The sequence below is a fragment of the Gadus macrocephalus genome, chromosome 1, assembly GCF_031168955.1.
Source record: "Gadus macrocephalus chromosome 1, ASM3116895v1".
Taxonomy (NCBI): Eukaryota; Metazoa; Chordata; class Actinopteri; order Gadiformes; family Gadidae; genus Gadus; species Gadus macrocephalus.
In genome coordinates, this window is record NC_082382.1 from 23,893,877 (window position 1) to 23,907,655 (window position 13,779).

At 52.6% G+C, this 13,779-nt stretch overlaps 1 protein-coding gene across 1 annotated transcript in view; it reads right to left on the reverse strand.

Moving 5' to 3' along the window:
- prex1 (phosphatidylinositol-3,4,5-trisphosphate-dependent Rac exchange factor 1) overlaps positions 1–13,779 on the reverse strand; it is a 66,661-nt gene that overhangs the window by 2,590 nt on the left and 50,292 nt on the right. Inside the window, 14 exon segments of the mRNA XM_060060289.1 lie at positions 225–292; positions 655–757; positions 1,193–1,368; positions 2,211–2,255; positions 2,432–2,498; positions 3,032–3,146; positions 4,299–4,442; positions 7,322–7,424; positions 8,098–8,315; positions 8,816–8,857; positions 9,876–10,004; positions 10,935–11,025; positions 12,040–12,122; positions 12,239–12,327. Coding sequence (XP_059916272.1) covers positions 225–292; positions 655–757; positions 1,193–1,368; positions 2,211–2,255; positions 2,432–2,498; positions 3,032–3,146; positions 4,299–4,442; positions 7,322–7,424; positions 8,098–8,315; positions 8,816–8,857; positions 9,876–10,004; positions 10,935–11,025; positions 12,040–12,122; positions 12,239–12,327 — 1,473 coding nt within the window.

Sequence of the window (13,779 nt, forward strand, 5' to 3'; positions counted from 1 at the left end):
ATACTGTATATCTTGCATCTTTTCCTTCACTGCTGCTGTGCTTAACTCAATAATTGTAATTAGATAAAATGTTATCTAACTCTAACTCTGTTACTCTGACTATCTCACTCTAACTTAAGAAGTCAAGTCAAGTTTATTTATGTAGCACATTTAAAAACAACAATAGTTAACCAGTGCTGTACAATGCAAGATGGTAGTTGGTGTGTGGTAGGGGCTGATGTTACCTGGGTGCTGACGGTGGCATCTGGTCCATCACCTTCAGGTTTTTAGCAAACAGCTCAACCCGAGTCCCCTGTTGAATGGAACAAAGAGCGGGAAAAATAGTTAAAATGGCCGACGTTATCAACCGTTTTCTCTGGGGTGAATGGGGGCAGCATAGTCTAGTCAGTGGTTAGGGTGTTTGACTCCCCAGTCGAAAGGTTCTTGGTTCAAACCCAAAGGTAAACGACGCAATCGGAACCAAGACGTAGGTTTAAAATAAAACGGAACATCTAAAAATATGATACATTTGAATATAAACAACACATAATATTCACTACAAAGCCAAAGCACTTCACAAACTTGGTTGTTTATTATACCTTTTTTTTTTAACCAGGTGAAAGTTTCACTGAGATTAAGAAGTATTTTTCAGGGGAGTCCCAGGCGGTGGTGTACCTGTTTACGCATGATGTCCATGGTCTGCATGATGCAGCGGGGGATGAGGCCGTGGTTGCGGGCCAGGATCATGGCCTGCTCCAGGGTCACGCTCAGGGTGCACCTGCATGGACACAACACAGGCTACAGGTCACCCCGGGGCTGCTGGGTAATGGAGTTCATCAGAGCAGCGCGACCGCATGTTGTCGGATGGCGGAGCCTTCAGATTATCGAGACACTTAAAGTAGGTTTTTGGCTTATTGGCCTAGGGTGATGAACATGGAGTGTCAGTCATTTGTGGTCCGTCTGACTGCTGTAGGTGAATGGACTGCATTTATACAGCGCTTTTCTGACCAGCGGCCGCTCAGAGCGCTTTACAATATTGCACATTCACCCATTCATACACACATTCACACACGCCAGCTCGTTGGCAGAAGTCAGGGTCACCTCGACACTCGGCTAGGAGGATCCGGCACCACATGCCACACATCCCACCCAAGGTGAGCGCAGGTGGGTGTGTGTGTGTGCGGTGGCAGCGGCGGCGGGCGTAGCGACTGACCTCTGCATGCCCGTGGCGCACATGGTGACGTGGCACGCCCCCAGGCGGTTGCAGAGCTCCGAGGAGACGCTCAGCACGCTGACCCCCGACGGGTGGCCTCCCGCGCTGGGCCGCACGTTGACGTAGGACTGCATCAGGCGGCACAGGTCGTCCAGCGTGTTCAGGGGTCGCAGGAGCTGGAGGAAAGGTCAGGGGTCAAAGGTCAGGGGTCGGCGTGGTTCAAAAGGTGACGGGACGGTGGAGGGGGAGGAAGGGAGGAACGGAGAGGAGGCTGGTATGAAGAAGGTGAGGTGGGAACAGCTTTATTAAAGAGGAGTCGTCATCCCTGGTTATTTTCTCGTTGGCCCGATTCCGCCGAAGAGCAGATTATTTAGCGTAAAGGCGTCCGCCGCGAATTTAAACAACAGCAACACAGCACTTTGTTCTTTGTGTGGGGACATTTGGTTGAATACTTGTATGATGATTCACTGTTATGTCGTCCGTAAATTCTTTACTAACCGGCACACCTTCAGTCTAACAGACGTTGTTAAAGAAATGCTGTATTGCCATTGTTTACATTCGTGGCTCATGCTAATTTATCTCCGGAAGAATCGGTACATCCAAGTCATTCAGCCAAACGATACGGGTAACGGATGTTTGAGTGAAAAGGTGTTTACAGGGGGTTGATCACCCAGACCAGTGTTGTCCGTTGCCCATGGAAGGAAGTTAAAGGGCGGGACAGGAATAACCTTTTATGGACTTCCTGTTCCAGGACAGACCGGAACTGAGATCTCCATTGTGTTTTCTACGACCAGCGGACTCCATTACAACTACTCGGCTACAGCGGGCCAGGGGAGGGGATGCACGCTAGTCTACTGCTCTCTTGAGTCTAGTCTGGGGTTAAATGCAGAGTTTTAATGTGTTTAATGTGCTTCATCGGAGTGGAGGTGTGGAGGTTAGTGAGGATTAATCAGGTCTTCTCGACCAGCTACCGGGGGGGGGTTCCCATTGAAACCCAGCGTACCGGACACCTTCTTACTTTGGAAATGCTCGGCTGGTGGTCTCTGACCTCCAGGCCCAGTATCTGTGCTCACATTTATTTTTGAGTCACAGAAATGTGTCAACAGAAAATAATGATAAAAAAAAGTCACAAAGCATGCCACAGGATCACAGCAAAAGTGACAGAATACGTTGAAATGAAAAAAGTAAGGCCATAAACGGTGATGAGAAGGAGCAAGGAGTTGAAGACTTAATATCTACCTGGTCGATTTTCATGGCGGTGGTGTTGGAGTCGGTCTGCAGGTTTGACTTCTCCAGGTAGAAAGCCCTGTGGACACCAGCGTAGCACAGTGTTAGCATCGTAGCATATCACTATAGCACAGTCAAGATACGATTTTCCTTAATAATCCTAAACGGAAAATGAGGGAAGTAGTGAGCCTGGTGGCAGAGACTTAGCATAGCACAGCATTAGTCTGGCATTATCCTAGCATATCATTAGCTTCGAACAGCAGTGGCCTAGCACAGTATTAGCCTAGCGCAGTACTAGCCTAGCTGAGCATGAGCCCATAACAGAACTAGCCTAGGACAGTACCAGCCTAGCAGGGCATTAGCCTAGAACAGCACTAGCCTAGGACAGTATTAGCCTAGCACAGCATTAGCCTAGCAAATCATTAGCCTAGAACAGCAATAGCCTAGGACAGTACTAGCCTAGCACAGCATTAGCCTAGCAAATCATTAGCCTAGAACAGTACTAGCCTAGCACATAATTACCATAGACCAGCATTAGCCTGGCTTCGTCCTAGCAAATAATTAGCCTAGAACAGCAGTAGCCTAGCACAGTATTAGCCTAGCGTAGCATACCTGAGTTTGCGGTAGTAGGCTTTGACCCTCTCCAGGGACACCGCGTTGGTCCTCTGCTGGAACTCCTCCATGGCAACAAAGTCCTGCTGGGACGAGCCCTCTGGACGCTCCAGGGCTGGGGACACACACACACACACACACACACACACACACACACACACACACACACACACACACACACACACACACACACACACACACACACACACACACACACACACACACACACACACACAGCATTTATAAACATTACGCCTCGCAAAAATGCATACAGACACTCGCACTCATTTTTTATAAACATTGTACTTCAGAGCTGCACGCACACACAAATTGTTCACACAAAGCCTGAGAGCAATACACACACACACACACAGAGAATTTAAATCCTCTTTTCTTTTGGCCTTTAGCTTCACAGCTGCTGGCACTGTCACACACAAGCACAAACAAGCATGCCCACTTCAGCACCTGGCCTTTCAAGTGTGTAACTGCAGTTCATAGACTCCCCCACAAGGGGGTAGTGTTGAGCTATATCCGCCCCCATCAAGTCCCTCAGCCCTGCTCTGGCTCCGCCATCCACCCCTTGCGTTGACCCCAGCCCCGGTCTTGCTGTGTCGCTACTACGGTTGTGTCCCCTGGTCCAGGGGTCCTCAGCCCTGGATCTCTATCCCCTGGGTCCCTCTGCTCTGAGTGTATCCCCTTTTCTGGATGTCCCTACTACTACAACTGTGTCCCTGGCCCCGGTTCTGTCCCCAGCCTCTCTACCCTGGGTTCTCAGTCCTGGTTCTGTTCCTCTCCCCTGGTTGTGTCCTCTCCCCTGGGTCCTCTCCCCTGGTTGTTTCCTCTCCCCTGGGACCCCCCCTCTCTCCCCTGGGACCCCCTCTCTCCCCTGGGACCCCCTCTCTCCCCTGGGACCCCCTCTCTCCCCTGGTTGTGTCCTCTCCCCTGGGTCCTCTCCCCTGGTTGTGTCCTCTCCCCTGGTTCCTCTCCCCTGGTTGTGTCCTCTACCCTGGTTCCTCTCCCCTGGTTGTGTCCTCTACCCTGGGTCCTCTACCCCTGGTTGTGTCCTCTACCCCTGGTTGTGTCCTCTACCCCTGGTTCTCTGTCTACCCTGGTCCCTCCCCCTGGTCCCTCCCCCTGGTCCCCCCCTGGTTCTCTCTCTCCCTGGTCCCTCCCCCTGGTCCCTCCCCCTGGTCCCCCCCTGGTTCTCTCTCTCCCTGGTCCCTCCCCCTGGTCCCTCCCCCTGGTCCCACCCGTCCCGGGGTCGTACCGCGGGTGAACAGCACGGTGTGCAGCTTGAGGCTGCCTCCGTTCTGCAGACGGCTGGGCAGCTCGCTGAAGTGACAGCTGTCCAGCAGCAGGGTGACGCGCAGCGCCTGACGACCGCCGTCCACCTGGTAGGACACGGGCGTGTCTGCAACACACACAGGTGAGTTAATACACACACAATCATACACAGGGCGCATCAATACATACAGACACACACACACACACACACATACACTCGCATTTATACACGCATATTAAAACACACACACACACACACACACACACACACACACACACACACACACACAGGGCGCATTAATACACACACAAACACACACACACACAAACACAGGGTGCATTAATACACACACAAACACACACACACACAAACACAGGGTGCATTAATGCACACACATTCATACAGAGGGCGCATTAATACACACACACACACAGGAGGCATAAATACACACACACACACATAGGGCACATTAATACACACACATTAAAACACACACACACACACACACACACACACACACAGGAGGCATAAATACACAGACACACACACACGGCACATTAATACACACACATTCATACCCAGGGCGCATCAATGCATACACAGACAGGATGCATTAATACACACACACCCACACACACAAACACAGGGCGCATTAATCTGCACACAGGCACGCATTAGTACTCACAAACATACACACACACACACACACACACACACACACACACACACACACACACACACACACACACACACACACACACACACACACACACACACACACACACACACACACACACACACACACAGGCATTAATACATACACACACAGACGCGATTAATAACACAAACACACACACATGCACATTTAATGATCTTTTACACTTAAATACAATATTGTCCCTCTAACCGGTGCTCAGTGAACCCTTCTAGAGACAGACGTGGGGCGGTCCGCTCTACTGAACCCCAGGGCCCTGTCCAGCTGAGGGCTGAAGCAAGTGGAGGTGGTAGAGGTGGAGGTGGTGGAGGGAGGAGAAAAGGGGGCAGTGGAGGAGGGGGGAGAAAGGGTGGAGGAGGAAGCGGTGGGGAAGGGAGAAGGTTGGAGAAAAAGGAGGAGGTGGAGGAAGAGGTGGAGGGTCCATTTCCTATAGCGCTTACAGAGCTCCGCAGAGACCACTGTAGCCTCCCAGCCCACTCAGCTGCTCTTATCCGATCAATACTGCGCCCTGGGACTGCGCCCGGGCTTCAGGTCGGGTGGACAGCGGAGCAGATAAGAGGCCCGAGAGCTGCCTCTGAAGCAGCAGGTGGAGGGCCGTTTAAAAGCACATTAAAAAAACATTGGCTGTGCGTTCTTGTCTGTGTGTGTGCGTGTGTCTGCGTCTACGTGTATCTGTTTCTGTGTGCGCGTGTGTCTTTGAGTACATGTCTACGTGTGTGTGCGTGCGTGGGTGTGTGCGCGTGCGTGTGCGTATTTATGTTCATCTGTGAGTTCACGCTTTGCCAACCTGTGCGCATCATTCCCGCGCCTATATGCGGTGGATATGCGTCCCTACCCAGAATGCATTTCGCCAGAAAAACAGACGGCACGCTATTGGAGGGTGCGAGGTCGCGATGAGATCACCGCCCAGGGTCTACAACACTACGCACACAGCTGCAAGTCCTTCAGCGAGATCCAGCTCAAACACAGCAGCTCAAGTCTGAAGTGAAGATGAGGGAGATGAGGAAGAGGCTCAGACCGCCGACGAGACGAGATCCTGCGTCCGGATCGACCCAGAGGTAAGACGGAGCAGTGGGTCGCGGTCGCCAGGCAACTGCTAACCATCTATCTCACGCCACCATCCTGGCCCACAGACCCTGTACACCACCCACATACACCAGTGACTTACCCTATACACCACCCACATACTCTATACACCACCCACATACACCATCGACTTACCCTAGACAACATCTACCCTATACACCACCCACATACACCAGTGACTTACCCTATACCCTATACACCACCCACATACCCTATACACCACCCACATACACCATCGACTTACCCTATACAACATCTACCCTATACACCACCCACATACTCTATACACCACCCACATACACCATCGACTTACCCTATACAACATCTACCCTATACACCACCCACTTACCCAATACACCACCCCTATACCCTATATATCACTCACTTACCCTATACACCACCCACATACCCTGTACACCACCCACATACCCTATACACCACCCACATACCCTGTACACCACCCACATACCCTGTACACCACCCACATACCCTATACACCACCCACATACCCTGTACACCACCCACATACCCTGTACACCACCCACATACCCTGTACACCACCCACATACCCTGTACACCACCCACATACCCTGTACACCACCCACATACCGTATACACCATCTACCCTTTGCACCACCCACAGAGAGTGGAGCTATGCGGGCCAGCCTCCGGCCGGCTGACCCAGGACAGGGAGAGCGTTTCTGGCTGGAGTGTGAATGATTCATGGGTGGTGTCGGAGGATTGATTCACCCGACTCCACCGGTCGCCTCGTTTGGGAGGGGTGGAGGCGTGAATTTAAATGTAGAGGCCGAACGAGCGAGGGTTAGGAGGGAGAGAGAGAGAGATGGAGAGCGAGAGAGAGAGAGAGAGAGAGAGAGAGAGAGAGAGAGAGAGAGAGAGAGAGAGAGAGAGAGAGAGAGAGAGAGAGAGAGAGAGAGAGAGAGAGAGAGAGAGGAGGGAGGAGGGAGATAGAGGGGGAGAGGGAGAGAGAGAGGGAGAGAGGGACGGAGAGGGAGAGCGAGAGAGAGAGAGGGACGGAGAGAGAGAGAGACGTGGTCTGAGACGGCGATGGGTGCCAGCGTCGGAAGGCAGAAGGGGGAGATTCAGAGAGCACAAGGGAACCTTATCCCGGCCCCTCCAGCTGCGTGGCCCCGCCCCCGCCCTCTGAGAGGTCCCCCTGTGTGTCCGTCAGGGCGGGACTTACTGGGCACCAGATACTCGTTTTGGGTCTGCTTGAAGAACACGGTGAGCTTGTCCAGGTCCAACAGAGCGGCCTTAGTGTCCTCCAGCATGGTACGCTCCTCCTTCTGCCAGGGGGGGGGGGGGGAGAGGAGGAGAGGGAGGGGGGAGGAGGGGAGAGAGGGAGGTAGAGGAGAGTTGATAGAGGAGTAGGGAGGGGGGGAGGGAGGTAGAGGAGGGTGGATGGAGGAGGAGGGAGGGGGGGAGGGAGGAAAGGGTGAGAGGGAGGGAGGGTTGAGAGAGGAGGAGAGGGAGGGGGGGAGAGAGTGAGGGAGGAGGTGGTAGGGATGGAGTGGGGGGGGGGGGGGGGGGGGGGTTGGAAGGGAGACAGAGGGAGAGAGGGAGGAGGGAGAGGAGGGAGAGGAAGGGAGATTTGAATGTTTGTTGTTAGCAGACAGATGTGCAGTCAAAAGGACGCTTTGAGGAATGCTTCACTTCTCTTGAGGGAGACTGCGACTGACAGTCAACAGTTGCAAACGTGATTGACAACACGTGCATTGAAAATCACCGGTTTGGCTGACACGTCATCGCCACATCCTTTACATAATGTCAACATAGCACAGGGAAAGTGAAATGAGGCATTTCCTTTTTTCACTTTGAGTGAATTAGTCTGAAAGTGCAGTTTCGGTGTGAATGGACGGCGGCGTGAAACCTTCAACATGTACACTGTACCGACAACATCGTGGGGATGAGTCACACGCTTGCTATGTTATTCTTTGACCGTGCAGTACCACTCCTCACCAGGTGGGGCGCCAGCGAGCTCTGGAAGTGCAGCAGCACCCCGATGGCGGACACCTGCTCCAGCCACTTCCGGCTGGTCTCCTTGCTGTCCTCCTGGTACTCCCCGGCGTTGTTGTAGCGCGCGCGCAGCGCCGCGAGGAGCTGCTCAGCTAGCGTTAGCACCGCCGCACCCGCGGCCTGGCAGAAGATCACATCCCTCCTCAGCTGGAGGGAGGTGTCTGGGGGGGGGGGGGGGGGGGAAGAGAGAGAGAGAGAGAGAGAGAGAGAGAGAGAGAGAGAGAATGTTACAAAATGCCAGCTATGGATGAAGTGATGAGGCTAATGAACGCCAAAACACTTTGTGAAGCACTTGTTAGGTTGCAGTGGGACCGCTGTAATGGTTCATCTAAATCCTCTACAACAAACAACAAATTAGTTCCTACACAATGCCGGAGCCAATCCAATCTGTGGCTCTAGTCCATCTCTAACATCTAACCCTGACCATCCAACCCTGACCATCCAACCCTAACCACCTAACCCTAACCACCTAACCCTAACCATCTAACCCTGACCACCTAACCCTAACCATCTAACCCTGACCATCTAACCCTGACCACCTAACCCTGACCATCCAACCCTGACCATCTAACCCTGACCATCCAACCCTGACCACCTAACCCTGACCATCTAACCCTGACCCTTAGGGAGGGCCGAGGGGGTGCGATGCTTGGAGCAGTACCTGTACACTTGAGGAGAGCCAGGAGCAGCTGGTTCTTCCCGTCTGGGAGACGACGAGGAGGAGGAGGAGGAGGAGGAGGAGGAGGAGGAGGAGGAGAAAAGGAGAAGCAAAATCTATGAAATGCTTAAAAGTCGATGCTAATGTTATTTTTAAGTTACGATTATTTTCATCTTTCATTTTTATTTCACCTGATCAAGTCTCAATAAATATGGAAGCATTCTGCTACATAAGGGAGACTAGACCTTACATTATACAAGCATAAGTGCTACATCATAGGTCTGATTCAATACAAAAATACGAACCAAAGTTGTTGACAAGGATAACCAGAGGTACGTTCATACGTTCAGAGCTACGTTCACCAGAGCTACGTTCACCAGAGCTACGTTCACCAGAGCTACGTTCACCCGAGCTACGTTCACCAGAGCTACGTTCACCAGAGCTACGTTCACCAGAGCTACGTTCACCAGAGCTACGTTCACCAGAGCTACGTTCACCAGAGCTACGTTCACCAGGGCTACGTTCACCAGGGCTACGTTCACCAGAGCTACGTTCACCAGAGCTACGTTCACCAGAGCTACGTTCACCAGAGCTACGTTCACCAGAGCTACGTTCACCAGAGCTACGTTCACCCGAGCTACGTTCACCCGAGCTACGTTCACCAGAGCTACGTTCACCAGAGCTACGTTCACCAGAGCTACGTTCACCAGAGCTACGTTCACCCGAGCTACGTTCACCAGAGCTACGTTCACCAGAGCTACGTTCACCAGAGCTACGTTCACCAGAGCTACGTTCACCAGAGCTACGTTCACCAGAGCTACGTTCACCAGAGCTACGTTCACCCGAGCTACGTTCACCAGGGCTACGTTCACCAGGGCTACGTTCACCAGGGCTACGTTCACCAGAGCTACGTTCACCAGAGCTACGTTCACCAGAGCTACGTTCACCAGAGCTACGTTCACCAGAGCTACGTTCACCCGAGCTACGTTCACCCGAGCTACGTTCACCCGAGCTACGTTCAGCAGAGCTACGTTCACCAGAGCTACGTTCAGCAGGGCCTCACCTTCCACGAAGCGCTGCAGGCTGTCCACCAGCGTCCGGATGGAGCTGGGCAGGTTCCACGGGTCCTCCTGGATGTTCTTGTGGATCACGCAGCGACAACGCACCGTCCAGTCCTCCGTGTGCCGGAACTCTGCTCGTCGCCAAGGCGACGGAGGAGGGGAGGAGAATAAAAGGAGGAGAGGAAGAGGAGAGAGCGGAGAGGAGAGGAGAGAGAGGAGAGAGAAGGGAGGGAAGAAGAGGAGAGGAGGAGGAGAGGGAAGAGGAGGGAGAAGAAGAGGAGAGGAGAGGATGAGAGGAGAGAGAGGAGAGAGAAGAGAGAGAAGGGAGGGAAGAGGAGAGGGAAGAAGAGAGGGAAGAGGAGAGGAGAGGGAGAGGAGGAGGAGAGGAGAGTAAGAGGAGGGAGAAGAAGAGAAGAGGAGAGTAAGAGGAGGGAGAAGAAGAGAAGAGGAGAGTAAGAGGAGAGGAGAGGGAAGAGGAGTTGGAGAGGAGAGAGGAAGAGGATAGGAGAGGAAGAGGAGAAGGAGAGGAAGAGGATAGGAGAGGAGAGAGAAGGGGAGAGTGGTTCGCTTAACATGGTGAAGGTGTGTATGCTTCAGACTAGCACGGTAGCATAGCAGCTAGCTATGGGTGTTTGACCCCCCAGCCGAAAGGGTGTGGGTTCGATCCCCAGTCTCCCTGGAGGCATCCTAGAGCAAGATGGCTGAACACTCTCCCTGCTCCTTCATTACATGGATTACATTTTAATCACTCTACGTTTACTTTGGATAAAAGCATTTAAATCATTAAACAGTACACACACACACACACACACACACACACACACACACACACACACACACACACACACACACACACACACACACACACACACACACACACACACACACACACACACACACACACACACACATTTGGGCCATGTGTGTGTATGCCTTGCGTAAACATTGATTTCATGCCACGCCCTTTGACTGAATTAATTACAGGAGGCATGGTGGCCCAAATACACACACACACACACACACAAGTAAAAAGACATGTAGACACACACACACACACACACCTGGCTGGCTGTGGTCAGGGTGGAAGTGCTTGGTTTCTTCACAGGCCTTGGTCATAACCGGTCCTTTGAGCAGGCTGTTGATGGAGTCCACCTACGCGCGCGCACACACACACACACACACACACACACACACACACACACACACACACACACACACACACACACACACACACACACACACACACACACAGGATGACATTCAGGTAGTCAGTGAGTGTTTCTTTGTATCCTCTTCCTCTTCCTCTGCCCTAATCCGCACACATACACACTCTGCTGCCAAGGTTTCCACCATTAAAACACACACACATGAACACACACTCTTCTCGCTAGCATCGTCTGGTTTAAATCTCTCAGCATCAGGACCAGAAGACGGCCATGATTAATGAACCTGCATCTGTTGTTTACCTGGCCAGGGGCGAGGGTGGCTGTGCGTGTGTATTTATTTATACCTTTTTTATTGTTGTATTGAATCGGTTTTCTTGTTCTTTTATAAACACTACGTGAATCAACTTCATATTCGCTTTGGCAAGCAAACAAAGACATCTTGTCTTTTCATGCCAATAAAGCTCCTTTGATTTGAATTGATTTGGGTAAACACATGTGGGGAATAAGTCACGGTATTCATCTGGTCAGCGTCCGCCTCACGAAGAACAAGTTGGTGAGTGTGAGAAAATTAGACCTGGTGAAAAAGGTTAGTCGGTTCACCAGGTAAATATGTTACCTGGTTAAGGGTTAACTGGTTTACAAGGGAGGATACCGGGTTAAAACAGTTAATTTGTTAACATGGTGGCTTAATAGGTGAATTGGTTAACGAGGAAGGTGATTAACTGGTCAAATATGTTAATTGGTTAACAAGGTTAAAGAGGTGAATTGGTTAACAAGGTAGGTGGGTTACCTGGTTAAAGAGCTTAATTGGTTAACGAAGTAGGGGGGTTACCTGGTTAGAGAGGTTAATTGGTTAATGAGGTAGGGAGGTTGCCCGGTTAAAAAGGTTCATTCGTTAACGAGGTAGGGGGGTTATCTAGTTAAAGAGGTTAATTGGTTAACGAGGTAGGGGGGTTACCTGGTTAAAGAGGTTAATTGGTTAACGAGCTAGGGGGGTTACCTGGTTAAAGAGGTGCTCCAGGCAGCCGTGGAGCTTGTCCTGTTTGTCTGAGGGGATCCTCATGTCCCAGGGCAGCTCGTCTCCTAGGGGGGAGGACCAAGAGGACCAGGTCACCCACTTGCAGAGTAATCCCAGGAGACACACGCACAAGAACAAGAGCTGCCCCAGCCGTATCCACGGCGACGGCAGGGCGACTCACCCGACCCCATCTCGTCGCTGCCCAGGTAGGAGCTGTTGCTGCGCACGCTGGTGTAGGACAGCACGGAGTCCCGGTTGCTGTTGCACTCGCTGCGGAGCCAGGGGAACACGCACACATCACTGCGTTAACGTAAAGGCGTCTGCTTCGTGACAGAAGATAAAGCACAGGTTTGAGTGGCTGTAGAGAAAACGACTGTGTTCAGTCACGTGACGTCACACACACACACACACACACACACACACACACGCACACACACGCGCGCGCACGCGCACACGCACACGCAGGCTCACACACCCCGGAGGCGCTAGGCCGGACCCGGGTTTGAAGCGTTGGCCGGGATCCCATGTTCCGCCGCAGGGCGGGAAAAACCACAGCAGCCCCGGCGTGTAATTATTCAGATTCCGATTCAAATTACCCTTCCGACTGAGAGACTCCGAATCCGATTTACGACCCGCACGCCGATTAAAAAACGCCCCTCAAATGACAATAATGATGCCTTGCTCGACTTACCCCGACGAGAGATATCAGCCCCGGGGTCATAAACATCATATCACAGTCCGACAGCCCCCCCCCCCCCCCCATCCCACTGTGAGGGGGGACGCTTAAATACGTTTATAGTGCGAGCGTAAAAACCAGAGAATAAAAAGGAGAATTTTTATTGGGATCACCATCATTCCCATCCCGCCATTAACATTCCCGAGCACAAAGAGAGGGATTCAGGGATCCAGGGATGTTTGTGTCTCATCTAATCGCTTATTTCACCGTCTGTGTGTGTGGAATCTGCGGTGGCAAGGCCGTGCTTCCACACGTTGACGGGAGGCCCGGGGGTGATTTATGTAGCGCGCGGGGAGGGGGGGGGGCAGAGCCCTGCCTGTCTGTCTGTCTGTCTGTAAAGCCCTGGGGCAGAACAGCGCCTCACTGCTGAACGGTTGTCGGTTCCGACCCCGATGTCAGCGCTCTACGTGGAAGGCACGCTGTTTCGCTTTAACCCAGCTGCCTGTATCACAATAAAAGCACGGGCCTGTATCAGAGTAAAAGCGCTGCTCGCATCCCAGTCGAACCCACTGTGTTCATCACCGTCGAAGGGCCGCGTGTATCAAAGTAAAGGCGCTGGCTGTACCACAGTAAGAGCGCAGCCTGTATCGGAGTAAAGGCGTTGCTTGCATCACAGTAAAAACTGCTGCGTTTTAACCAACGGGCCGCATTTATATATCAAAGTAAAGGCGCTGGCTGTGTCACAGTAAGAGCGCAGCCTGTTCCCCGGCCCCGTGGCGGTGCGAGTCACCAGACTAACTCTAGCTGTGATCCCTCCACACGGGGGCCCTGCCCACAACACAAGGGCTTTGTTCTGGCCCCGTACCACCGCCGAACCGGGCCCCGGGACGGCGCGGGCCGGGTGTTGGGGAAGATACAGCATGGACCCCCTCACTGGGGGAGGGGGGGGGGGGGTGGGCGGTATGCTGGAGCCAGCAGCAGAGAAAAGAGAGGCCTTATGTAATCAGCAGGAGCTTGGCTCGCATCCCATCTCCCCAGGCACTCAT